At 33.7% G+C, this 26,524-nt stretch overlaps 4 protein-coding genes across 9 annotated transcripts; 3 read left to right on the top strand and 1 right to left on the bottom strand.

Annotated features, from left to right (window-relative positions):
- The first annotated feature begins 301 nt into the window (after nucleotides 1–301).
- LOC103486955 (glycosyltransferase-like At2g41451) lies at nucleotides 302–7,710 on the top strand. The gene is made up of 11 exons (XM_008445122.2): nucleotides 302–762; nucleotides 1,225–1,374; nucleotides 1,481–1,533; nucleotides 1,893–2,001; nucleotides 2,102–2,236; nucleotides 2,392–2,436; nucleotides 3,465–3,652; nucleotides 3,927–4,068; nucleotides 6,218–6,264; nucleotides 6,822–6,909; nucleotides 7,024–7,710. Exons 1-11 carry the CDS (start codon nucleotides 418–420, stop codon nucleotides 7,315–7,317), a joined length of 1,596 nt encoding a protein of 531 aa, XP_008443344.1. The 5' UTR covers nucleotides 302–417; the 3' UTR covers nucleotides 7,318–7,710.
- A 1,902-nt stretch (nucleotides 7,711–9,612) lies between these two features.
- LOC103486956 (uncharacterized) lies at nucleotides 9,613–13,681 on the top strand. Of its 6 annotated transcripts, none has more exons than XM_051083935.1 (9): nucleotides 9,613–9,766; nucleotides 10,040–10,149; nucleotides 10,355–10,504; nucleotides 10,597–10,829; nucleotides 11,452–11,562; nucleotides 12,244–12,288; nucleotides 12,374–12,654; nucleotides 13,135–13,274; nucleotides 13,357–13,681. In XM_051083935.1, the coding sequence occupies exons 1-7, from the start codon at nucleotides 9,664–9,666 to the stop codon at nucleotides 12,531–12,533; spliced, it is 912 nt and encodes a 303-aa protein (XP_050939892.1). In that variant the 5' UTR covers nucleotides 9,613–9,663; the 3' UTR covers nucleotides 12,534–12,654; nucleotides 13,135–13,274; nucleotides 13,357–13,681. The 6 variants fall into 6 exon arrangements, with proteins under 6 accessions (XP_050939892.1, XP_016899719.2, XP_050939894.1 ...); XM_017044230.2 differs by lacking the exons at nucleotides 13,135–13,274; nucleotides 13,357–13,681 and adding exons at nucleotides 10,915–10,970; nucleotides 11,936–12,034 and having other exon boundaries at nucleotides 12,374–12,478; XM_051083937.1 differs by lacking the exons at nucleotides 13,135–13,274; nucleotides 13,357–13,681 and adding exons at nucleotides 10,915–10,970; nucleotides 11,928–12,034 and having other exon boundaries at nucleotides 12,374–12,478.
- Nucleotides 13,682–14,017: 336 nt separating this feature from the next.
- Nucleotides 14,018–18,700, bottom strand: LOC103486957 (CRM-domain containing factor CFM9, mitochondrial). The gene is made up of 5 exons (XM_008445126.3): nucleotides 17,028–18,700; nucleotides 16,789–16,928; nucleotides 16,146–16,479; nucleotides 15,533–15,934; nucleotides 14,018–14,637 (listed from the first exon to the last, which is right to left on the bottom strand). Exons 2-5 carry the CDS (start codon nucleotides 16,866–16,868, stop codon nucleotides 14,155–14,157), a joined length of 1,299 nt encoding a protein of 432 aa, XP_008443348.1. The 5' UTR covers nucleotides 16,869–16,928; nucleotides 17,028–18,700; the 3' UTR covers nucleotides 14,018–14,154.
- Nucleotides 18,701–21,447: 2,747 nt separating this feature from the next.
- Nucleotides 21,448–25,611, top strand: LOC103486959 (serine carboxypeptidase-like 45). The gene is made up of 10 exons (XM_008445128.3): nucleotides 21,448–21,931; nucleotides 22,538–22,639; nucleotides 22,753–22,848; nucleotides 22,951–23,043; nucleotides 23,285–23,355; nucleotides 23,535–23,873; nucleotides 24,014–24,150; nucleotides 24,252–24,344; nucleotides 24,499–24,616; nucleotides 25,262–25,611. The coding sequence occupies exons 1-10, from the start codon at nucleotides 21,673–21,675 to the stop codon at nucleotides 25,391–25,393; spliced, it is 1,440 nt and encodes a 479-aa protein (XP_008443350.1). The 5' UTR covers nucleotides 21,448–21,672; the 3' UTR covers nucleotides 25,394–25,611.
- The last annotated feature ends 913 nt before the right edge of the window (nucleotides 25,612–26,524 follow it).

The raw sequence follows: 26,524 nt of genomic DNA, 5'->3' as shown, positions 1-26,524 counted from the left end.
ACTCCTTCAAATATTTTTAACGTTTTGTAATTTAAAATAATTTTTCTATAAAATATTATAACAAGTATTTAGAACGTTTTAATAAAAATTAAGTTAGATTTATTTATAGTAAAATAACTAAAATCCAACAAAACCGTATAATGAAAATAAAAGTTTTTAACGATAATAAGAATAATAATAGAAAAATGAAGAGGAGGTGGCGAAGTATGATTGGTTAGGATCATTTTAAAATTAAAAATAAAATTTATTTTAATGAGAAAAGAATTGGAAAATCGGCCCATTGTTAACAAACACCTAACGACAAAACGGTTCCTTCTTCCTTCCTTAGGTCCATTACCTTTCTCTCTCTAAATCCCCATTTCTCTCTCTCTCTCTCGCTCTTTCGATGCACCAAACACTCTCATTCTCCAACTTCACATGGCGGGTCAATTCTCTCTAAGACCCATTTCTTCTTCTTCTTCTTCCTCTTCCTCTTCTTCATCCCTTACTCTTGCTTCTCGCTTGCTTTTCCTCTTAACTCTTCTCCCCTTGACTCTCGCCTGCTTTGCTTTCCTCCTCCAATGGCGTGGCGGCCTCAATGATCCCGTTACCCGTTGGTCACCTGACCAGCATGAATTCCCCGGTATGTCCACTACTGCCCCTTCTATCGCTTCTCATTCTTCCCATTCGGATTGTGTCGATCTTCTAGGTCGGAGTCATTCCCCTGCATTTTCTTATTACCGAGACTGGAAGTTCGACTACGGTACGGATCTGAAGCCCAAGGTCAGTATTTCTGTTTTTTCTTTTTTTTACTTTGTTTAGTTACTTTTCATGCCCTTGGATTTGTGGGGTTTCGCTGCTTAATCGATTTCGCGGGATTTCGGTGTGGCCCCAAATTTGATCAAATCTTGTGAAGGTGGCTGATTGGACTGCCACTGTTTGTTGGATCCCATTCAATTCCCTTCATTTTTTTAATTTTATTTGAATAGGTATATGTTTGATTTTGACGAATGTCTGGTATATATTTATGAATTTTTGCGTGAGACGCTAGTGATTTGCTGAGAATTTTGAATTTGTTTGGTATTTCGATCTTGTACGTGAATTTTATCGTTTTTTAGTCGGATTACGTAATATTCTTGCCTTGCTAGTTCAACAGCGTTGGGAAAACAGATTTAGTTGTTTTTGTTGCTGATGTACCTAGACAGCTATGTATGACTTATCTCTCTGAAATCTTGTTCTTATCAGATATGCATTACAACAAGCACTTCTGCTGGTTTAGAGCAGACTTTACCCTGGATTTTTTACCACAAGGTGATTGGAGTTTCAAACTTTTTCCTTTTCGTAGAAGGAAAGGCTGCCTCTCCAAATGTTTCCAAAGTTTTAGAGACCATTCCGGTGAGCCATGTCTTCTGCTGTGCCTTAGTGTTAACTTCATGTTAATTAATCTTTATCTCTTGTCTTCTGGATTTGTCTTCTTCAAGTAAAACTTATTTGTGTTCAGGGAGTGAAAGTTATATACAGAACAAAAGAGCTAGAAGAGCAGCAAACAAAAAGGTTAGTGATTATTTATTTTTCCAGATATGAATAAAATTATCTTTCCTTCCCTTCTTATTTCTTTTAATAGTTGATTTGTAATTTTTATCTTTTATTTTCAACTCTGGATAGCTAGTTTGATCTTTTCACTATTCGATTTAGGACGCTAAATTATAATATCTACATTACCACCCACCAACAAATCATGTGTTGCATCTACTTGAACAAAAATAAATGAAAAGAATAGAGAACCCTGCATTGCCTTCGTTGTGTTGCTTTTTGGAGAATTTTTTTCCCTGGCTTCTGAATGCTCTTTTGTAAAACACTTCTTTTCTTTTTTTCTTATTCTTTTAACTGAGACTCATTTGTTTGAACTTCAGTCGGATTTGGAATGAGACATGGTTGTCAAGCTTCTTCTACAAACCATGCAATTATGAATTGTTCGTGAAGCAGTCTCTGAACATGGAAATGGCTATTGTCATGGCCAGGGTATTCTATTTTTCTTTTTCTCTATATGCACTGGACATCCATCCAGCTTCTTAATATGGGAACCTATCTCAATCTAAATAATTCATTTCTTATTCAACAGAGTGCTGGTATGGATTGGATAATCCACCTGGATACTGATGAACTGATGCACCCTGCGGGCACGCGGGAGTATTCATTGAGACAATTGCTTGCGGATGTGCCTTCAAATGTTGATATGGTTATTTTCCCAAATTATGTGAGTCAATTAATTTCATAAAGTTTTCCTTCAGTTTGCACCATATGATTGTTTCATTCAATGCCTTCATTTCGGTGCTAAGAAACCTACATGAACCTAATTGCTTTACTTTAAGTGGTCACTGATTGGTGGATATTGGGTGTGTTTTGTATCAGGAGAGCAGTGTTGAGCGAGATGATGTCAAGGAACCTTTCAGTGAGGTACAGAATCTTTCATATATTCTGTTCAAAGCTAACCATTGAGTGTTTAACTAATAAAATATTATTGCAAGTTTGTTAGGAGTAGTTAATTTGCTTAACAGTAATTATTGAAAAAAATCTAAGCTTATGTAGTTACTTGGTACTAGGCTTGTAAATTGTAACTTGTAACTTGTAAGGGCCTGTTTGAATACAGTTTCATTATTAGTTATTTATTTCATTTGAAAAACAGTCTTTCGATTCAGGGAACTACTCAAGTTATAAAGTTTCCCTGGACGGTTTACTAATTACTGAAAACAAAACTATGTTTTACACTTTTACTATTTTCAAATGTTTCTTTGCAGTTCTGAAGTGACTGTTCATAGACTTTTTTTTTTTTTTTTGGCTTTTTTTCTCTAAAAAAGTACTTAGATTTTATATTAAAAAATTAAAAAATGTTTTTGTAAAGTTGATTTATTAGTCATGTTATAAGAAATACGATTTCAAATAGTTTTATAGAGGAATTTGTTTAAATGCCATCCACCTAGGTGCATGTAATAACAGTCGAGGTGCTCCTTACAGTAATATTCGGTTGATCTTTTATCTATTGAGAATAGTTGATTTGCGTGTAAGCTTGCCTAGACACTTAAGTAAATTATAGATCATTCCGATAAACTAAACTTGAAAGTTATTTTCAGAACACACAAAAAAGAAAAAAACACAAACATGCCTTCATGATTTCTTCCGATAGTATTCTCTCACTTTCTCTGGAATTTCTAAGCAGAGGCAGCTCTCTGTGATTAATGGAATTCATATGGACTCGGACCTAGTTTCATTACATTATTTGTAACCTGTTTCTTTTTCTTGTTCTTTACCTTCAAACGATATTCATTTTTTTGTTTCGCCTGTAATTGAATATATTAGCTTTTATGATGATCTATATAAAACAGAAAGGAGTCTGTGTAGAACCATAAAGTCATGGGCTGGGATTGCTAAACCATTTTCTGTTGAATCTGGCCAAGTTTATTATCTAATCCTTTATTCTTGTTCAGGTTTCGATGTTTAAAAAGAATTATGACCATCTACCAAAGGATGTGTACTTCGGTAATTACAAAGATGCAACCCGTGGCAATCCAAACTATTTCTTGACTTACGGAAATGGAAAATCAGCTGCTCGGATTCAAGACCATCTTCGTCCAAATGGGGCACATCGATGGCACAATTACATGAAAACTCCCAAGTATAGACTATTATTTTATTTATTTGACGTGTTCACATTTTTGTGTCGTAAAATGCTTCTATTTTTTATTTAATCATATTTCTAATTAAGCAGTTTAGCTAACCGTTACTTGAATCCTTGGTAATCTTTTCAGTTTCTTTTTTTTTTCTTTCTCAAATTGAGCTTATTTTTTCTGTCATGCCTTGGTAGTTCAGAGTTAGAATATCATCCTTAACGACTCTTGACCTCTGTTGATCATTTCTTTGTACTTGGTGCATGTATTTAACAATGGTAGCGAGATCAAGTTGGATGAAGCAGCTGTTCTACATTACACATACCCTAAATTTACCGATTTGACTTCAAGACGTGATCGATGTGGCTGCAAACCAACAAAGGACGATGTTAAAAGATGCTTTATGTTAGAATTTGATAGAGCTGTGAGTTTCACTACCCTCGGGCTTTCCCCCATTTTACTGCTTTTAATTTAAGTTAAGCCATTTCAGTTGTTACTTGTGCTCCGCTAAGTCATTTTGTTGTTTCTTTTTAAGTCTCAAAACTGTATGTGGAGACACATTAGAGTCTAGATTTGTAATTACATGCTATTATAAAAGGAAGATTTGTATATATTTTTCGGAATGTTTTCTAAATTGTGATGATATTCTTGAAGCAAAAAAGTCCCCAAAGGTGAGAGAATTAGCCTTGACAAGTCATCCGTAAGATTAATAGTCCCATCAGATTTGCTGAAACAATTCAATGACATGAAATTTACAGTAGGGTTCTGAAATCCGTGAGGACTACAAAATGTTTCCCATTTGGTTAGAAAGGGAAGCACAAGTTTAATAAGCAGAGTGAATTGACAATTTACACCAAGAGATAACATAATAAGTAACGAGGTCAAAGAACACTTCAAAAGGAAGGGCTTTGTACTTGAAGACTTTTTGGTTTCTACGAATCTCTCTTTCCAAAGGATTCAGAAGAAAGCCCTGGTATTTGTTTCCACAACAAGGCTTTGAACCTGCGAAAAGAATGACCTACAAGGATAGTGTTGAGGAGATCCTTTATATTCTTTAGGCAGAACCGTGAACCACCCAAAGGCTTAAAAGGCTGTACTCCAAAACTACCATGTGAAAGGATAGTGGGTAAAAGTACGACTTTGATCATCAGCTTTACCTAAACTATACCAGCCGGGGGATATGACCATACAAGGCATACGTAGGTTTAGGAGATCTTTGGTGTTGCTGAATTTATGACCATTGAGGAGTACATGATTACTTCCTGGACACAAATACTGCTCTATACCAGTCTCAAAGGAATATATCAATTGTTCTGCTTCTTCTTGGTGTCTAATCTCAGAAGTTTTTATTTATTTTTTAGTATTTTTTAAAATTTTGATTTGATATAAAAATTTTCAATTGAGAATCCTTTTTGTAATCCTCTTGGTTGATGGGGATACCGACAAAGAAAAATGAAAAGACTATTGTACGAAATACGTTGAAGAGAAAAGATAGCTTGGATCAAATAAGTATTGTTAACCCTCCTCTTTTAATCCTTAAGAGAATTGGATGCCTACCTTTCCCTTTAACTAAAGTTTTATGGGAATCTGTCCTAGTACAAGTTAATAAGGGAAGATTTACTGAGAAGCCACCAAAAAAGTATTTGCACAAGCACCTATCCTATATATGTCAGAGGTGACATAATCATGAGAAGTCATTGGACTGCACCACCATTCACCTCTTGATTTGTAAGGATTACGGGAAAATTAATAACTCAAGAACTCTGACTTTTCATTCCAGCACCTGGATATTGGAGCTGGCATGCAGTTAGCAACCTCAAAAAGTCTTCTTGAACTGCTGAGCAGTGTGAAGTGCAAACTTTCATGCCAGAAATAAACTTTTTCTTCTTTTCCCGCTATAAGAACAGTCCTATTCATCAGGTTCTGAAGGCCAAAAATACATTTCCAAGGGCACTTGTTTCTACTCATCCTCTAAAGCGTAGAAAAACTACAAGGAAAGAATTTTTTGGGAGAAGAAAGAAAATCCTTCAGGGATATGCCGCAAATATATGATGTTTGGCAAAAACTTCAAGGTTACATTGATGCGCGAGAAATCTAGTGGAAGAAAAATATATTAAAGAATAAGGAAGTTCATCCAGCTGATTTAGGTGATGAATTCTGAAGAAATTCACTAAGCCAATGGAAAGTTAACATGGTTAAATTTGAGAGGATTCAATTTTTTTCCCTCTGATTCAGACTCTTTCTTTTCTCTTCCGTCTAAAGGTTGAATAATATTTTTCAGAGAACCAAGAATGATTAGAAAAGCTAATATTGTTACTAAGCCAATGCATCTTGTCCATTGTCCATGTCCAAGTTTCTTTGTGCATTTTGGTTTTAAGTTCTACACGGAGACTAACAAATTCAAAGGGTCCGTATCTTCCCTTTATGGGAGTAGCTATTGGTAGGATATATAGCATGAATTCTTGATTTCAACTCACATATGAATTTTTGTTAACATAATTATTTAAATTGTTCTTTCTATTGGACTTTAGACTAAGCTTTCCTTTGACATCTTCAAACTATATTCTCTACAGGCTTTCATAATTGCTTCAACTGCAACAGAGGAAGAAATGCTACGCTGGTAATTATTATGCACAATAGTCTAATTTCCATCTCCATTTGGTTGATTAGAGATATGAAATCACATGGTTGCGAATGTAGAATCTTAGTTTGAATAGAATCTAAATCTCAAGGCTGTCAGAGATTGCACCAGAGGCCAGGATAAAATCTCAACTGATTGAGTCATCCCATGCCTACTATAGACTTGAGCCTTGGCTCAATGGTCAATAGGTTGGATATTTCTAAGTCTAACTTTTTTAAATCACTGTGATAGCGAGGAGTCGATGGCATATAGTCTAGTTTCCAGATGTTTATAAGTGTATCGTTTCTAATGTCTAGTCTACCTCCAAGTTGTTTTCAAATGCCTTTCTGAATGTTTGCCACCGTGACAAAACCATCCCTGAGATAATAATTGTTAGATATCATACCAAGCATTCTTCACTACTGTCCCATTATGTCTTCTTCAACTGTGGATTATTTTCTTGCTTATCATCGTTGCTGACCTATTTGTTACCTTGAGACTCAAGCCATCAGATTCACATAAATCATGGCTTTTAACAAGTTCTTATTCTGTTTTAGGTATCGTGAACGGATTGTGTGGACTGATAAAGCACTAAATTTAAAACTTTTAAGAAAGGGTATTCTGACTCGCATTTATGCACCTATGGTGAGTTGAATTGTATCAATTCTTTCTTGTTTAAGCACCTTCAAATGACCAATCATCTTGCTTAAAAGATGCATGGTCCAAGATAAACTCAAATGTCTTTCGTTCTATCTACAGGTCATTATTCAAGGATTGAGGAATTCCGGCATCTTTAGTTCTGTAATCTCATCTGCTGTTCAAAATACACTTGCCAAAGATCAATTCTTATCATCTGTCGAGAGTAGTAACTCTTCTAGACGAATTGAATCTGGAGGTTTATCTTCTAGAAAGGTTGGTATTAATAGGGGAGATTCTCAAGCAACTGCCAGAAAGGTCCTGGAAATTGTGGACAGTCTTTCTGATCTTTCAGCTATCCCACCATTATCTCCCCCCAGCCTCGACGAAGACGTTCCCGTTCCTGTGGACACATAATTATCATCATCCATCATCGTAAATTGTTTCGATTTCACACAGTCCTCGGTTGTAGGATTTGGAATTCATTAGTCTGGCAAAGGAGGGAACTTTTACCAAGAGGTGACTGATCGATCTCTAGCCTTGCCATGAAAAATTCGAGTGTTTGATTCATGGGGTTCTTCCCGATCACTGTCCAAGCGGCTGATGTACATTTCAGGTTTAGATCTTACAGTCTATAGAGTTAGAATTGTAGAGAGAGCTTGGATTTTGGATTTATTGTTAATGATTGGTTGGTTTTTTCTAGTAGCCCTATTTGACTACATTCCCAAAACATTTCTGTTGCTGCAGTTTGTGATTTCTTCAGTTGTTTGTTTCCTTATTATACATATAAAAAAAGAAGGATTTTCAGAATGTTCATTCCCTCACTCAGGATATCAATCCCTTCTTTAAAACAAAAAACAGTAACAACTTTCAAGCTACAATTTCATTGTAATTTTAAAAATATTCAAATTCTTCTTTTGATTTTGTTTTATTTATGTTCAGGAAGAAATCACATAAACATAAACATACAATAAGAATATAGATATGTCAAACCTTAGACCTCAATACTTAGATACCAATTGATACGAACTCTGTTTGAACAATTGTCTCTAGACATCTTTGGTTATATGAACTCTAAAGTACACATAATGATCACTCATACCCTTAAGTATGACTTTCTTGTTTCTAAGATTAAGCTTGAAATAAAATCCATGAAGTGCAAATAGGGGGGTAGCAAATAAGAGAGAACACTCTCACTTAAATCCTACCTTCATTCAAATTCTGTCTAATTCTTTTTTTCTTTTGTGGTAATGAGTTGCTTAAATATCTATCATATTTAGGAACACATTTTGTGTTTTAGAATTATGACTACTCTAAATACGATTCAACTTTAACATTTTTAATTATTTCAAAAATTTCCTATAAATTAAATGTTATATCATAATATCAAACTAGGTATATTAACAACATATCATAAATGTACTTCAAGTAGATCATTAATGTATCTAGTGTATCATTGGTAAGTAAACATTCATATCAAGAATATCGATGGTATATCAACATTCATACCGGTGATCCATTTGGAGGGATCTGAGTTGGTGGTAATCTAGCCTTACTAAGGGTGTGTTTGGTAGTTGAGTGCAAACAAAATGACAATTGACTCTCAAACATGTTGGAAAGTTGAAATAAAGGCCGACCTATGCTTAACAACTTGTTAATGCACTCCCCTTCTAATAGTTCTAGATATTTGAAGAAATAGAAAATTACAGAAACAAAAGCTTGCAACTAAGACCAATACAAAAATCTTAACAACTCGACGTGATATGAATGTGTAATTAAGACTTCGTCCAATGTTCTGTATGTAAGAATGAGTCTAGTTGGTATTGCTTACATTTGATGAATGAGATCTAAGTATGCAAAAGGTTATATTTTTGGGATCTCTCAAAAGTGATGCTAGAAGTTTATTTGTCCATCAATGACTAGCAACCAAAAGTGTAACTTTCGTTTGGTGAATATCTAAATGAACTTCCTCCTCAAAAGATGGATTCTGTATGGAACTGAGGTCGATGTTGTGGAATAAATTTAGACTTGACACTCAACCTTATCACCTATAGCACGATGAGGTGGAGACCCAATAATACCAACCTCAAATTAGCTCACTACTCATTGAACAAAACCAACTTCATGGTAGGACAACATTGATAAGAAACCTGTTGGCTGCTAGGTAAAAACTATGAAACATGGAAAAAAAAACTCTTTTAACACTTCGTCTACAAATGACATTCACTCAACACTCTTTCATTCACATAGCACCAACCATATCCGGATGCAAATTAAACTATTATAAACTTAAGTTTTGACGTGACTAAACAACACGTGGGTGTGTGATTCTATTATTGTAATTCATCTTTTCAATGTTACATTTTTTATCAAAATTGTACATCGACAATATTTTTTAAAACCATATAAACTTTTGAATTTTTTTAAAAATGAAAACCACGAAAGAAGACATGTATTGAGAAAATATAATATATAAATAAAATAAAATAAATAAAAAATAAAAAAAATTCTTCTAAAATTTTCACAATCTCCGATTTCTTTGAAATTTTTACTAAGTATATATATTACAAAACTGATTAAGTGTCACTATTTATAAAAAAAAAAATTGTGAAACGTAAAAGAAAGACACATCACATTTTGACACCAAACATGTTCTATCTATTTAATAGCATTTATAATAAAAACTATATATATATAGACAATGATGAAAATAGTCTGAACTTAAAAAGATCAAACAGTAATATGAATGAATGAGAGAGAAAGATGGAGGCAAGAGAGATGGAGGAAGCACTGAAGGTGTTGGACTCATCTCTTTCTCAAATCAAATGGCGTCTCAAATTTCCAGCCAAACGTCGCCTCCAATTAGGTCAATTTCTCTTACCTTTCTTCTTTCCCCTCAACTTTTCACTTTTTCAATTCCTTGGTGGTTTCCTAATATCATCGTTTTGGCAACCTCCGTTTCATTTTATGGTTTACTCGAATTTTGCAACTCATCATGCTAATGGGTTTTGAATGTTGATTCTTGCATACTTGAGATTTCCGATTTTGGAAAGCATTTGCTGTAGAACATCAAGTTTCATAAGCTACAAGTTTTTATCCGTACATTCATCCCTTGATCATGGCATATTTGATGGTGCAGATGTCTTAGCTTTGTGTACTGGAATGAGACCAGTTGTGATGATAGACTATGGTGGGAAGATGCCTGAACTGCAACAGCGGCTTTGTGCACTTCTGAAACTAATTCAAACGGTTTATTACTTGCTTATTGTTTGCATATTGTGTTGGATTATAAATTACGTTGCTTACTGTCTTTATATCAATCGTTTGGGCAGTTCATTGAATCAATAACTCGTTTAGAGGGTGGTCAGTGGTCATTGAAGATATATGGCCATTTTATCTATTTTAGTGTCCTGTGTTGCAACTTTTCTAATATTGATGTTTTAAACCGGTGCAGGAATTACATATATTTGAGAATCTTAAGGTAATGGTCATAGAGGATATGATATATCTGATACATGTGCAAGGACTCGCTGAACATGTTCATTCAACTTTAAATTCCAAATTAACACTTCTCCTTGTGGACATTGAACAGGACCCTCCCAAGGTTCATAGCGATCTTTGATTATCATCTTTTAATTTTTGAGGTTCTACATTTTACCCTCTTTTGGTGATTACCTTTTGTCTTATTTGCTTCAGATGTTAGTAGATGCTGAGAAAAGTTCACTGGGTTTGCAACTTAAATCAATTCAAAAGTTGTTCTCATCTTTGTTTTCTCAAGATGAAACAGAAGGTGACCCATTACCATCTGTTGGGGAAACCTGCGTAACAGATATCAGATCCTCTATTCATGGGATTAGTTCTCAGTCTTCTGTCATTGATCTTAGTAACTTTTTGCAACATACTGAAATCACTCTGCCAACTCTAAATGGGTAATTCTTTACTTTTGTGTACCCCTTTATCATTCATTCTTCCACAGGACTCATAGACTACCAGAGGCATTTTTGAGCTTTGCAGTCTGATGTTATTGGAGAACTTTATTGGAAAAGTGTGGAATGAAGCGGATATAGAGGGTAATTTACCCATATGTAAAGTAACCACCTTCTGACTAGAGAGACATTAGGAGATTGAATTTGGATCCTTCAGTAGACCTTTTTGGAAAGTCTCTTTTCTCATACAATTAGTTGGAGAAGCATTTTTGTAGCTTTAGCCCTTGAGTAAGTAATTCTAGTTGGAGCAGTTTTTTGTTAGCTCTAAGGGTTCAGAAGTTTCATTATGTCCTGTTTTAAACTCTGATTTATCAACGAGAACGAATTGCCATTTTAAAATATAAATAAGTCTAAAGAAATCAATTATAACTTTTGGCTAGAAGGCTCTTCTTTTGTAGACTTCCTCTTGTTTAGCTCTCCCCAGACCCTTGGTGGTTTTTTAATATCTCTTTACCAATGTTTCTTATTAAAAGAGAACAAAAAGGAATTCAAATGAGCATTCAATGTGATTTATGTAGCATTGTTTAATTTCTTTCTTTTGATGAATTGAGTTTATTTGCTCCAGATGGCTTCTTGGATATCCAATTGTATACCTTTTTGACAAGGACCACATATCTGAGGCTACTTACAATCTTTCTGCTAAGCCTCTTCACATCTTCAGATTATCAGTTAACAGGTACGCTATTTCTAATTTGTTTCCTGCCAGCAAAACTATCATTTTAGAAAGTTTATTCAAGTCAAATTGTTTCAATCCTAAACATGATAAGAAAAAATCTATAAGTAAAAGTAGGGGAAAAATAATTTATATTTTATAACCCTACTAAATTGAATTTCTTCATTTCTGCATGATTACCATACTCAAGATACTGGCATAGCCCTTCCATAATTCAAATCTATTTATGGTTCAAAATCAATTTGAAAGAACAATAAACTAGTTGGCTGACAAACCTGTCATAAGTCTAAAACCAATTCCAGTCCTTTAATTTCTTAATGACTCGACTGATGGATGCTTTTTTTTTGTGTTGTTTGACGGTGCTTCATTTTGTAAGCCTTTCCTCCTCTAACATCACATGAAGTGGAGTTGTGCAAACTTGTTGTATACCTACCAAATAAAGGGAAAAAAAAAAAAAAAAAAAACTAAACGCTAGGTAATTCTCTTAGAATGAGTTTACAATAACTAAACAGTTTTCTTTTAATTATTTAACTGAACCTACAAAAAAATCTTACTTCCAAGCAATTATAGAGGAAGCACGATTAAAGTATTTGAGGAAAAAATGGTTCTTCTAAAAGTAGTTCTTATTGAAGAAGTTCTTCTAAAAATAATTTTTCTCAAGAGGTCTTTGAACTTACTGTACAGGAGAGGCGGCTCCACCAAAGAATCTCAGCTAGAAGAGCTTCTAAGGTAAGTTTGTAAGTAAGGTTCAAATTTTGGGGTACGATTATTGGAAACATAGATATTGAGTATCTTACTAAATAAATTTGAACAGTTTCTCAGTGCCTTATGAGCTTAGCATGAGAGGAGAGAAGGAGGCATGGGCAGAGGCATTTTTGGAAAGTATGCAACAAAAGTGGGAGAGATGCAGTCAAGTGTGGGGTTCGTTGAGGATGGACGTTACTGAATGTCATGCACAGGCCATTGTCTTGTAAATTGTGATCCTGCCAATCAAGAAAAAGAAATGAAAGAATTGTAATCTGCACATAAACACTTGAATGAAACGGCATCCTGTCTAGACGCCCGTCTACTCCTAACTTCGTTTTTCATTTTCAGGTATTTTTCTATCCTAAACTTGAATGCTTCACTTTTCCTTTTCAACCTGGTGGTTTAAATGTATTGTTTTCTTAGTCTTATGTTAAAAATTGCACAAAATACGATTTTAGTTCTTAAAATTGTTGGTGTTTATTTGGTTTATGGGTTTTGGGTTGGGTGATTGTGTCTATATGGTCTATGAAGTTTCAAAAGTAACCCGTCAATTTTGTAGATTTGGAAAATAGTCCTAAATAGTTCATTTGACTAAACTTGAATATTAGTTAATCAATTGGAAAATGAGCTGAAGTTTCCGAGTGGAACTCAAATCTGTTTGGCAATCTTTATTCATTTTATAATTATTCTTTCCTAATGTCTTTCCCCTTTTCTTTTATTCTCATATCCTCACTTCACTTGATTCCTTTCTCAATATTGTAGCCATCCTTTTGTTTTTCACCTTTCCTCATTTACTCTATTGTCTGCTCTTCGTTTTACCTTTTCAAGTATATCCTCTCTCAATATTGCGGTACGAGCACTATGCGTGTGGGTGGAAATTTAGCATTCAAAATTTCCGATATGTCTATTCATATTGCGGGAACTTAGAAGTGCCTAATAGTTTGATAGTTGACGTAATTGTGAGCAAAGTAAAGATTCTTTTTTAGTCTACGTTTGAAGTTACCTTTTCTCAGCCTTTTCCAATCAATGAAAATGTTTCTTTTGTGGCAGTATTGATTTCACATCGATCAAGTTCTTAGCAAAATGGAGGTTTGAGCAGCTAGGGAACGTTGAGTGGCGGTATACTTCGAAGCTTGAACATGTGAGATTGCTCATTTGTTCATGGCAGAATGGTTTTTAAAAAATGCCCGACTGTGTATAAGTTAGAGTGGAGTGAGACAATGGATCAATAAAGACTAGAGTTAGTATTTTGTGTTTTCAAACATGCATTTTTGTATCAAATTATAAAGATATCATTGTAGTGACCAACTAAATATTATGCTGAAATTCAAATTAAGTAATAATTATTAATAAGTAATTTTTGTTTTATTGTAAACATTTTTTATTTTCCAAGAACTGCAAATCTTACTAAGTACAAGAACTTCCTCTTTTCATTTCTTGAATCAATACAACTTTCATAGCCCAAGTATCATCGAAACTTGGAGGTTTGCTATTTTATAACAGCAAACTGATACCAAATTGACAAACCAGGCCCCACCGCATAGAAATAGCAAGAAATGTACGTCTTATCTCATAACCGATGATAACCATTCGACTTCTACTTGATTCCTTTGCTTAAAAAAAGTTTGTAAAAATTTGTTTTTATTTTTAAACCGAATTCATCTCTTTTACCCCGGAAAGGGATAAAACAAAAACAAAACAAGGTCAAATCTATAGAAGCAGTTGGCTATTATAATTTCTGAAAATTTCTGTTATACACAAATCAACTCATGTTTTCACATTGTATCATAGTATCTAATACGTCTATTGAAGCTGAACAAAAAATCAAACTTCCGTCTAATGAGATTTTTATGAGTGTATCGGTAGTTCTTGCTTATGAAATTCACATTTGTTCTGGAAAGCTGAACATGTGTTCATTGTGGTTGAGAACATCTCTTCTGTCTGGGAAACACTAACTTCTATCCTCCCATCATCGGACTCATCTAATTTGTCACTTTCAAAATCTGATTCACTTGTAGAAAAGCAGGCATCTCCAAATTCATCTCCAATATCTAAAGATTCGTCATCCGAGAAATCGGGATTTCTTTGATTCATAACATCAGATTCTAGGCAAAGAGCAGCAGAATGAGAATCTTCCATATTAGTAATTTGATGTTTGTCTGAGTTCTTCAAGTTGTCAGATGGAACATTTAAGATGGACAATGGATTCCTATCATTTGGGTCACCATAAAGTGCAATATGCCTGTAATATAGCTCCAGTTCCTTCTCAGCAATGGCAATGAAGCGGCGTACAGACTCAAGGGATTGCTCGTATTTGGACTTTTCCAGTGCCTGCAAGGATGGAAGGCGTTCAAATGATATATTCATAATCAATTTCCCAAAAAAAAAGAAACAGAATCCACTTAACATTCACATTGACGTTTTAAACATGTCCATCACTGCAAAGATAGGATAACAAAAGGCAAACAATACGACGAGACCAGACCAAGTTAGCAACATTTGAGTATTTGCTGTTAAATGAAAGCTTTTCTCTACAATGGTCTAATTTCAGCACGTTGTTTTCTAATCAAGCTAACTAAATGAGTTAACATGAAAATGAAAAACTGCACTATTCTTCAAGGTATCTATCTACAAACTGACAGCGTCATAGGAATTGCCTGTTATTGTTAGCAATATCATTGTACAGTAATCCTCTCTATAAAATGTCACAAGATGCAAAATCATAAACTTCCCTCTCTGTTTCTTGGATTCTTTTTTCCGAGAGAGAGAGAGAGAGAGAGAGAGGAGAGCCGCTATAGAACCATTTACACCACAAAATTCTGATAGGACAGAGAACATAGAACAAAAGCACAGTTGTGATTTTGGAACTTGTTATCTATGAAACTGCTGGATCTGGTTCATTACTAAAGAAAAGAATTACAAACTCTCCAAGTCTCCAAGAGGCTATAATTCTCCCTCCCCAGTGTTTGTCACTCCAACAATCCAAAAACCCAAAATATTTGCTTAGGTGAACTGCACACTTCTCTAACTTCAAGACTTTTACTTAATTACACGGCTCACTCCCATGTGCATATTTTACAATCGAAAAGCTAAATAACCCTACTGTACATTCTCCTTCACTTTAATGTCTAAAATAAAGAACTGGTCCAAACACTCGGATTTCCAGGCAAATACTTCACAAAAATTCAATGAATACATAAGGAAAACTGAAAATTTAAAGACTAACCCGTTTTTTAGATAATGTACCAATTGGTGACATAACTTCTGGTTGCACATATTCCTTCCCTCGATAGAAGATAATAGTATCATCACCAATTATCTGTATTGGGATTCCTCCACTCAATCTTGCAATTTCCTGTGCGTACTCATGCACTTGCCCAGGTTTACAAGGCTTGCAATAAACTTTAACAGTTTCGTGTTTCTTCCAATGCATGTGCATGTTTAGAATCACACCTCCAAAAACTCCTCTTCTTCCAATAGGTACATAATTAGATCTCTTTTGACCCATTTTCTTTATATAAAATCGTTCCTCAGCAGTCAGATTGTGTGGTTTCACTATAGGACCCTGAACTTCAGGAACTTCATACCGCTTTAATCTCTCAATCAGCAATGCTTCCTTAATCCTGGCCTGCAACAAAATATGTGCCACTGTAATTGAATAACATGTGAAAAATTACCAACATTAATGAAGTTGAAAACCATCACCTCTAATCCAAAAAAAATAAAAATAAAATAAAAAAATCTTTTGAAGTGAGCGAACTTTCCCAAATACATTGAATAAGCTAGACCTTAACACAATAGACCCACATAACATTCTAAAACAGTTCTTTTTTGCTCACTCTTTCCAGCTTGTTCTTGATTCTCTCTGCTGCATTTGGAAATTTCTGTTTCTTCTTCCCCTTGACACGCAGTTGACGAGGGTCTCTCTTATTTGCTGCTTTTCTTTTCTGCTTTGATCTCATTCGCTGCATCTTCAACTTTTTTTTAGTTTTCCACTTCTCTTTTTTTGGAGGATCTACTACATGTGTTTCAAACTTTGGTTTCCCTTGGGTTACGACAAGATTCACGGAACCATGGCTCAAATTTCTAAATCCCAACAAAGGTTTTGAGATGTTGGCTTCAGGAAAGTTTTTAATTTGGGAGAAAACAGTGTCAGGGATCACAAGAATGGGTCTGCAAGAAAAACATATGATGGAAACAAAGTAGAATTCAACCAGAAAACTCATCAAAATTTAATAAATCCATATTATAGATTCTAAACTATTACTTTCAAAATCAAACACAATCTATTTTCTTCCAATCTAGAACCTGCTAGGCTAGGTTAAATTATAAAAGCATAAAAAACGAGAGGAAATAGAACAACAAAGAAATTTATCAGTAATGTGTAAAATTGAAGTAAAAGGGGTTGGAAATTGCTCTTGAGAATTAAGAAAACATCGAAATTCTAGTAAAGAAGATGGAAGAAGCTTGAATGAATAGTACCTGAAAGACAGTTGGTTCAGAGATGATGATCTGAAAAGCAGAGAAGCTCTGCGAAGATTATGAAACAAAGATTTGGCCATATAACTATCTTTCTATATCAAAGTTCATTATCACGCTACCAATACTTCCATTTGAAAATGCTGCAAAACAAAAAGGAAGCAGTAAATATAAATTTAAGGAAGAACGGGAAATCGCCAAAAATAAGACAATTTTAGGAGGTTTTAAGTGCTTTAGGATACCTTTTTAAATGTATGAGTTTTGACACAAATAATTTGTGCACTAAAATAAGCCCTAAGGAGCTTTCTTCTTCTACCCCTCTCCATCATTTTCTCCTTGGCATGTGACAAACGAAAAACTTGGACGGCAACTTCGACGAATTGGCTGACTGTGACCGCCGGCGACTTGGACTGAAGGCGAACACGATTCAGACCCCCACGCGCGTGACTATCCAAACGTTCGAAGGGTTCACCGGCCGGAGCTCTGATGTTGTCTCCGTTGCATGAAGCCGCCGGAGCTCTGTTTTGAGCGCGTGACTATCAGTGCACTTCTCCGTTGGCTGCCGATTTTTGGGGATTTCTGCCGAATGCGTGAGAAGAAACGGAGAAACACCAAATTGAGATTTTTAGGGTTTTCCAATTTAAGGGGCAATCTGGACTTTACATCTCTTATTTGTCTCAAAACTCATCCTTTTTAAAAAGCATCCCATAAATCTTTTCTCCTCCCACCATAATCGTTAACTCAAAACAAGCTGAATCAAAATCCTGAAATGAACCTTTGATTCAAAATCTTTTAACAATGGAAACAAATTTATTTCAGAAAATAATAACTCCATAAATTAATAGTTCCAATGCAAGCTCAAACTTTAATTACACGAAAATTTTCAATTAATCAAATAAAATGGGAAATCGTCAAAAATATGATAAAATTTGGGGGTCAAAGAGTTCCTCCTACTCCTCCATCTTCACGTTCCCATATTCTCTCACGCCACAGGTGACTTTGATGAACAATGATTGTAGGCTTTATTCATCGACGGTAAGGCTTCGGACGACTACAGGCGAGGCTTCATACAACAACGGCAAGGTTTAAAGATTTTCGAAACAATTTGTGGGTTTTTTTTTTCTCTTTTTTCCTATTTTACTTTGAAAAACATTTTTCCATTCTCTCCTTTTTTTTTTTTTAGGAGGAGTAGATTGCAAACTTGTTTCAGCTTCCATTTTTAATAATCCATGATCTTTTTTACTTGTATTTTCATTGTTTGTACCCAATCTTATTGGCTCAATAACATGTTTAAAAAAGAAAAGCACTGCCACTATTTTTTGGTGGATGAACGAAAAAACAAACACGCTAAAACACTGCGATTTTTCAAACAATTTGCATATGTCTAAATCAACTAAACGCACAAGTATAGAATTGATTTAGAGTTGAGTACCACATGTTAAGAACACAAGAATCTGATGCTAATTTTAGAACTGGGTTTAATTTCTTCCAATGTTTCTGAATGATATTTGCTTTAATTTGTCAAACGTTGTTTTTGCGGTAAGCAAAGAACAACCTATGGGAGAAGAAGATTGCAACTTTGGAGAGAATAAACGGGTGGAGGAAGGATCAAAAGTTTTTGGTGATGAAACATAGTTGATGAATATGTTGATGAGCACCAAGTGTTTGATGATCAAATGCCCGTTGGAGTTCCACAATTTTATTTTGTCAAAGTTATGGGCACTTGAAAATTGATCAAACATAGATGCCATGATCAAGGCTGAAGAAACGATTTCAAAGATGAACCACGACCAACTTTTAATAGCCCAGACGATAAGGGACAGAAAGGTATTTGGAGAAGAATTATACTCTTTAGTTGTTTCTAACTCGCATAATGAAAAGATCATAACATTTTAATGAACTCTCCTGGTATGGCGCTGGATCATGATTCAAGTGACCCTTTTGATGTATTGTTATAGCGGAAAATCTTCATTCATTAGACAGATTTCTTTTCCTAGAATAAGTGATATCCGTGTCACACTGAAAATAGTAACTTTTGTTTGTAGATGGACAGTGATAGGGTGATTGCCAAGTTGAATGAACAACAGTACTATGAATATTGGGATGATTTCACCCTACTATGCAACACAGGCAGAATGAATGTCTATATCTAGATTTTTTTTCTTAAAAAAAAAGTTCTTTTAAGAGTTAAATTAATTCTATACTCGTTTTAGGTGAGTTATGATGATTTTAGGCAAACATATCTCTCATGCGCTCAGCAACGCAACGATGAAGAGTGCTTCCATCAAATGATGGTGACATGATCGGACGGTGGATGGTGGCAAAAATAGAGATTGGATGGCAGTGGGCATCTTTTTTCTTACAAATTAGAAAATTTTCTCAAACTCCAACAATTGCATTGAATTGTTCTTTGTTAATCTTTTTGGAAATTGTTTTTTTGTGTAGAACCTATTCTTTGATTTCTATTTTTTTCTTTTGAGTTTTTGGTTTTTTTAATTTGTAAATTGATCATGGTTGCCAAAATTTGGTATGAGTAGACTAAGAAAATAAAAGTTGTTATACATCTTTTACAATAAAATGTTTCTTGATGTTTGATGTGTTTAAAGTATTATTTACTGATTTTTTGTTCCTTGCGAGATAAAAATTTGCAACTAAAAACTTAAGAGGGATAAAAATTCGATTTTGGAAAGCATAGTAAAAATTTGAAATGTGCGAGATAATACATATATGTACTTTAAAAACTTCCTAGACATGTGTAAAAGCACTACAAAGAACTTAAAGAGGTAGAAATTCGATTTTGGAAAGCATAATAAAAGTTTGGAATGTACTAGATGTGTGCGAGATAATACATATGTACTTAAAAGGTATCCTAAACATGCGTAAAAGCACTCCAAATTACTTAAAGAGAGGTAGAAATTCGATTTTGAAATGCATAGCAAAAGTTTGGAATGTGCGAGATGTATGTGGGATAATACATGCGTAAAAGCACTTCAAAGGACTTAGAGATAGAAATTTAATTTTGGAAAGTATAGTGAAAGTTTGGAATGCGTGAGATGTTTACCTTATAAAATTTCTAACTTTGTCGTCTTAAAAAGTTTCTAGCATAATTATTTATAACTGGATCGACTCTATAAGATGTTTTGTGATATATTTGTGAAATTAAAAAAATAACTAAAACATAAAACAAAAATTCACTATATATTTTGTTTTCATATACCTATATAACGAACAAAAATTCAAACATAGGTTATCCTTAAATAATTGTAAAATTGGCGATATAAAACTCAATACCTTCAAATTACAAAATAATCAACTTATTGTTACACACCAATATCACTTATTCTAGGAAAAAGCAATTTGTCTAATGAATAAAAATTTTAATCTATACCATTGTTATACATTGAAAGACATGAATCATGATCCAACGTCGTACTAGGAGATATATATATGAAAGAAGCAAATTCCAAATCTTCCTTTGAGCAATAGCACACAAAGAGTCCACCAACCTATACAATTCATGCGATATTGTCTTGTGTGTTTCCCTTCACTTCTAAAATATGATTATACGCAACACATGAGTTAGTTTGATAATATTCCATATTTTTCAACATAAACAAACAAATAAACCCACATCTAGACTCTATTATTATAGTGATCAGAAGATGCATACGTAAAACTCTACTCTTTTTAAATTATCAATCTCATGTTTATTCTTCTTACTTGAAAAGTAGGCCAACTTCAGAAGGTTATCTTTCTACGTGCACCTAAATTTCCTAACCATGCAAAAATTCTTATTTCTTGGAACAATAATATCCATACATTTCCTGATCATTAATTTATGCACAAACTCTAATTCACAAATTATGTGCTTCAAGAAAGAAGACAACTAGGCATGAAAACAATACAACAAACCCTAATCCACAAGTTATGTGCTTCAAGTTTCCCAAACTAAAAAGAATTGTAAACCCAGAAAAAGCGTTGTCCCTAAAGGAAACATGAATACAAGAAATGAGGCACGAGAGAGCAGCAGGTGCGTGTGAAAAAAACCAACGGCATGCCGGAGTGGGAGAGAGAAACGACGGCAGTGTGACTTGTGAGAGATGCAAGTGCGGAAGAGAGTGACGGCAGTGAAGGGAGAGAGAATCGACGACGCAGAGAAACCCCGAAGCAATCAACACTTCAGCGGCCGTTTCGAAGACTTCGAACCGACAGATATACCGAATGACTCGGTCTAGTTATTTAGATCCGGTTTAATTATTACTTTAATAAAATAAACCGAACTTGTTTCCCACCAGATAAAGTTAAAAAAGAGAAAAGGAAAAAAGGTATACGTGAGTGAATAGAAAGTGAGAGAGTGGTCAATTGATGTAATTAAGAAAGTATGGAATTGCAAAGTGATAGTAAACGTGTAAGACCAAGTGACTAATATAACTGAGAAAGCCATGTCATAGGACCATTATAGTCTCAACTTAAAAATCACTGCATACTGAAAAGAAATTTAGCAGAAGACAAAACATAAACTCTATAATGCATAGTGATGGTACTATTGATTTTCCTTTTCATGACGATATTATTCAAAAAGTAGCCCAACAAATTTGGCTCTCCTGTGGTCTTTTTCAATATCATTGCCAATTCCACTAATACAACCGTGAACAACACCCAGCAAAGCTCCTTCTTTTCTAAGGAGAAAAAAAGACACAAGAAATGACCATTATTGATCCTTTGAAAAGTCTTTCAAATACGTGTTGGTTTGGCCCATGTGAGACGAAGTGCACCAAAATGGCCATTTTTTCTCTACATTCTATCTATTTCTAGCCAAATGTGTTTATATAGAGAAAGAGATTGGAATGACCAATAGGCGACTTTGGGGGGGAAAAGAAGAAAGAAATGGATGAGAAGCTAAGTGTAGTGAGTTTGGTTGTAATTCATGTGGCAATACTATTATTCTCAAGTGTATTGGGTGTTCCTTTAGAAGATGAAATTAGAAGCTTACCAAGCCAACCAAGTGATAGTAAGGCAAATTTCAAGCAGTTTGGTGGGTATGTTACCGTTGATGAGAAACAAGGGAGGGCTCTGTTTTATTACTTTGTTGAAGCACAAACCCCCCAGCCTACTTCTAAGCCTCTTGTCTTGTGGCTCAATGGAGGTAATATTCCTCTCATTCTCTCTTTTGGTCTCATCTCTCTCACTCACTTTTAGTCTGACCTTCTCTATTTTGTTCTTCCCTCTCTCTCACCCACCACACCAAACCTCGATCTCTTCTTGTCTTTGCAACGTTCTGATGACTGACGACGAATGGATAATGAGTGATGTGAATGAAGGAAAATGGAGAAAAAGAAGAGGAAGTGAAAAAACAACAAAAGATAATTTTGTACCAAGTCCCATCTACCACTTCCTCTACACACAAAAAAAAACACATCTTTTAAAGAAACAAAATTGCCATATGACAACTTATAACTAGGAGCAATAGGACAATAGATTAAGCTGCAATATTTTTCTGAAAAAAATAGAACAAAAACTATTTTGATCTTTTAAATTAGACATCGTACAATTATCTCTCTTCTATTATTATTTTTTCTTGAAAACTATTTGATCTATCATAAAGCAGCATCTTTTTCTTTACGATTGGATGTATGGGAAAGAATTATCTCCAATTTAATGCATGATTTGTTGAATAATCTATATATTCAATGGTCAATATAGAGGGCTTGATTGAAAAGTTTGATTCTTTTTTTTTTTTCCTAAATGGTAGGTCCTGGGTGTTCTTCTGTTGGAGTTGGAGCTTTCATAGAACATGGGCCCTTTAAAATTAATGGAGAAGTTCTAGTGAAGAATGAGTATAGTTGGAACACAGGCAAGACATATTTTAATTACTTTTTGTTTTGAGGATATTTAGTAGGTGACAACAAATAAAGTAGCATGATTTAGTGACATACTGAATCATTGATGTTGTTGGTTTTGTTATAGAAGCAAACATGTTATACGTGGAGTCACCAGCAGGTGTTGGATTCTCATACTCTTCTAATAAATCTTTCTACTTCAAAATTGACGATAAAATTACAGGTACTTTGTTTTTTAATACTCTTTTTCTATAAATAAAATAATTGAGATGATGTGATATTAAAATAATCTGAAACGTGGGATTTGTGTGATTTTGGTAATTAGCAAGAGACAATATGCTCTTTCTTCAGAATTGGTTCGACAAATTTCCAGAGTACAAGAACGCAGATTTTTACATTACTGGAGAGAGCTATGGAGGTATTTCATTTAACTAATTTCTCTATTACTACCGTTACGTTTAAGATCGAACCTTGAACTACATTACAAGAAAAAGTCATATCAATTATTACTAGCTTTTACCATTTTCTTTGTTGATTGCGCTTTCACAATCTCTTAAGAAGAGTATGATGTTGTTCATGTTAATTATTGATCGATCAATTCAATCAATATATCCTATTTATGCTACCCTTTCCACCATGTTTGACTTTTATGAGGACAGGACACTATGTTCCGCAATTGGCTCAGCTCATTCTCAAGTCCAGAACGAATATCAAACTAAAAGGAATTGCAGTGAGTATAAAAATTACAATATATATATATATATATATATATATATATATATATATATATATAAGTTGAAATATAATGATAAATGCAATTACGCTCTCGACTTTTCAATTATAAAAATTGGAGTCTCAAGCTTGGTAGAAATGGAAAGTTCAAATTTCTCCTATTTATATTGGGTGCAGATAGGAAATCCACTTCTGGACATTGTGAATGACTTCAACGCTAGAGATAAATATATGTGGTCACACGGCGTCGTTTCCGACTCAATTTATAAGCTTTTGAGTTCAGTATGCAATACTTCACGGTTTTATCAAGAGATCTTTCAAGGCTCCATTTCTTCAGAGTGTACTGTCGTTATTTCCCTGCTTTCCCAACAACTCTCTCCCTTCATAGATGATTACAATGTCATCGGTGACGTTTGTTCCCTCGCTGCCAAATCACAGCCTTCCATTCTCCTCCATCCACTTTCCTCTTTCATCACTAAATCTGCTTCACAACGACACCTTCTAAGTCACCCTCAGGTGAGATTAATTACCTACCTCTTAACAATTTACTAGTTAATATATAATATATATACACATATTTTCAAATATAGAGTTCTTGATATTAAGAAATTATTGACTGGTACTAAAATGTTGAGGTGTGTGTTTGTGATGATCAGGAAAATGTTGGTGTTGATAGAGATATTTGTTCACAAGAAAATGTAGCAAAGTATTTAAATAGAAAGGATGTTCAGAAAGCTCTCCACGCCAAACTTGTTGGAGTCCATCAATGGAGTGTATGCAACACCAACAATACGTAAGTTAATTACATATGTATATATTTATTAATCTTTTAAAGCTAATTAGAAATTAAAGAATAAAAGGTCTAATTAAATTATTTAATTAACTAACCTGCAGAGATTGGCTCTACGATCTTAAGAATTGGCTTATACCTACGATTGATGTTGTTGGCTCACTCGTCAAGTCTCAAATTCGAGTCTTGGTTTACAGGTATCAGTTAGAGAAAAAATTACCTTATCATTAAAGTTTCATCATCTCACGATGACCATCATCTACTACTTTGACATATCATGTTAAGTTATTGCTAAATACAAAATTCGAAATTGATAAGTAAATTTGAAGTTTTTTGATATATTGTTTACAGTGGTGATCAAGATACAGTCATCCCATTTACTGGAACTAGGACATTGGTGAATTCATTAGCAAAGTCATTAGGTCTAAATATAACTATGTCGTACAAAGTTTGGATCGTGGACAATCAGGTTAGTATCTATGACTCATTTGATAATAATTAACTTACGTAAAAGTTTACAATTTATTTACTTAATTTTCAATTTGTAGAAATAAATTTTTTGGTAATGAACTATTCTTATTTATTTTTTTTATTCTTCCTAAATATTTTCAATTAAATTTGGGTTGGGTGAAAAGTTTGGAAACAACCCATTTAAATTTTGTTCTTTTCTTTTTTCTTTCTAGTATTATTTTTCCAAAATATTTGTATTTTTATATCACTTTTACAACTATTAATTTCTTTAAAATCAACAAAGGACTAAGGATGAGTCATTAAATCTTTTATTTTAATATTGATTTTGTGGAAAAAAAATTCAATAATAAAACGATTGAAAATATTTATATAAACTACTGAAATAGACTATAATTATCTAGATCTATCGTGATATAGATAATAACCTTTTATGATGATATATATATGTAGTAACATTTTTAAAAAATTGTAAATATAATTACAAAGTCTATCGTTAATAAATTTGGCTATATTTATAATTTTTAGAAAATGTTATTATATACTTAATTATTATTTATAAAGTTGTTATTATAAATATTTTAGTTTATTTGGTTAATTATATTTGAAAATAAGAGTTGATTTGTTTGATGGGGTGATTTGATAGGCTGGTGGGTGGAGTGAAGCGTATGGGAAGTTCCTAACTTTTGCAAGCGTAAGAGGAGCTTCTCACTTAGCCCCAGAAACTCAACCCAAGAGAACTTTGGCGCTTTTCAAGGCATTTTTAGATGCAGTTTGATTACTTCAACAAATCTCACCCTTTCCTTCTTCTTCTTCTTCTTCTTCTTCTTCTAATTTTGGGATATTCACAGCACCCCCAAATAAATAATCTATATATTAATTAAATAAAGTTACATATTTGAAGCAACCACGTAATTTTAATCAATTATGGTAGAATGTATGTTTAAAACTATTGGTTAACAATAATTTGGTTAAAATTCTATTTTGGTCCTTGAATTTTTTTATTTTATCTTGATCCCTAAACTTTTAGAAACATTTGTTTTATTTTTCGTAAATAAACAACTTTCAAAGTTTATAAACTAATCATTTATTTATAGAGAGAAAGGAGAGGGAAAAGAATATGAAATAACAATAAATGGTTTATAGTAATGAATTGTTCATATATCGTTTATTTTTGTTGTTTGTAATTTATGTATGTATGTATAAGTATGCATCAATGATAGACGATAAACACGAAAATGTTTCTATTCGTGTGCTAAGCATAAATGTAGTCTAAGAAAACATATAGAAATAGTTGCCCTTTGAGCATAAAAATAGTCTATCACTGCCAAAGTGAGTTTAATTCAGTAATAACTAACATGCTTTTTCACCTTGAAGATGAGAAGTTTGATCCTCGTTCTCGTCCCCACAATTGTTAGTACTAAAAAAATAACAAGTGAATGAGACAAAATGTCTTAGAAGGACCTTGTTTATATGTGAGAATAGTTCTAACTTTTGGAAACAACTTAAAACAAATAAGAATGATGCTACTAAATTGTAGCAAAACGTTGAAGTCAATTTCACATAACTTTATCGAATCCGTGAAGTTTAAAAGGTTGCTTAACATAAAAAAAAAACGTATAAAAATAAACGGAATGTCAATTCGACATTTTAACTACCTGTTTAGCACGTTGAATAGAAAAAATCTTGTCCAAAGATTAAACCCTAAATAGATAGAAAAATCTTATCTCATGTTTCTAACTAACAAGGCTTTGGACTTCAATTGACTAACAAAGCTTCAAATTTCACGCAACCAGCTTCTATCTATTCCTTGGTTTCTTTGAACTAGATCATTTGATCAAATTTTTAACATGAACCTATCATTATTTTCTGAAAAACTAAAAATTTATTTTTCCATTATTTTCTAAAG

This window comes from Cucumis melo, chromosome 4, assembly GCF_025177605.1.
Source record: "Cucumis melo cultivar AY chromosome 4, USDA_Cmelo_AY_1.0, whole genome shotgun sequence".
Classification (NCBI taxonomy): domain Eukaryota; kingdom Viridiplantae; phylum Streptophyta; class Magnoliopsida; order Cucurbitales; family Cucurbitaceae; genus Cucumis; species Cucumis melo.
This window is presented reverse-complemented; position numbering and strand designations above follow the sequence as displayed.

Excerpts from the sequence above, each read along its gene's own strand:
- LOC103486957 (XM_008445126.3), bottom strand. The coding sequence starts at position 16,868 with ATGGCCAAATCTTTGTTTCATAATCTTCGCAGAGCTTCTCTGCTTTTC. Across the intron at positions 16,480-16,788 it reads CTGAACCAACTGTCTTTCAG|ACCCATTCTTGTGATCCCTG; the intron begins GTACTATTCATT and ends TTTTTCTTGCAG. Across the intron at positions 14,638-15,532 it reads GTACATTATCTAAAAAACGG|GCACTGGAAAAGTCCAAATA; the intron begins GTTAGTCTTTAA and ends CCATCCTTGCAG.
- LOC103486956 (XM_008445123.3), top strand. The coding sequence starts at position 9,664 with ATGGAGGCAAGAGAGATGGAGGAAGCACTGAAGGTGTTGGACTCATCT. Across the intron at positions 10,150-10,354 it reads TTCTGAAACTAATTCAAACG|GAATTACATATATTTGAGAA; the intron begins GTTTATTACTTG and ends AAACCGGTGCAG. Across the intron at positions 10,505-10,596 it reads TTGAACAGGACCCTCCCAAG|ATGTTAGTAGATGCTGAGAA; the intron begins GTTCATAGCGAT and ends TATTTGCTTCAG.
- LOC103486955 (XM_008445122.2), top strand. The coding sequence starts at position 418 with ATGGCGGGTCAATTCTCTCTAAGACCCATTTCTTCTTCTTCTTCTTCC. Across the intron at positions 2,437-3,464 it reads TCAAGGAACCTTTCAGTGAG|GTTTCGATGTTTAAAAAGAA; the intron begins GTACAGAATCTT and ends ATTCTTGTTCAG. Across the intron at positions 4,069-6,217 it reads TGTTAGAATTTGATAGAGCT|GCTTTCATAATTGCTTCAAC; the intron begins GTGAGTTTCACT and ends TATTCTCTACAG.
- LOC103486959 (XM_008445128.3), top strand. The coding sequence starts at position 21,673 with ATGGATGAGAAGCTAAGTGTAGTGAGTTTGGTTGTAATTCATGTGGCA. Across the intron at positions 23,356-23,534 it reads TCAAACTAAAAGGAATTGCA|ATAGGAAATCCACTTCTGGA; the intron begins GTGAGTATAAAA and ends TATTGGGTGCAG. Across the intron at positions 23,874-24,013 it reads ACCTTCTAAGTCACCCTCAG|GAAAATGTTGGTGTTGATAG; the intron begins GTGAGATTAATT and ends TGTGATGATCAG.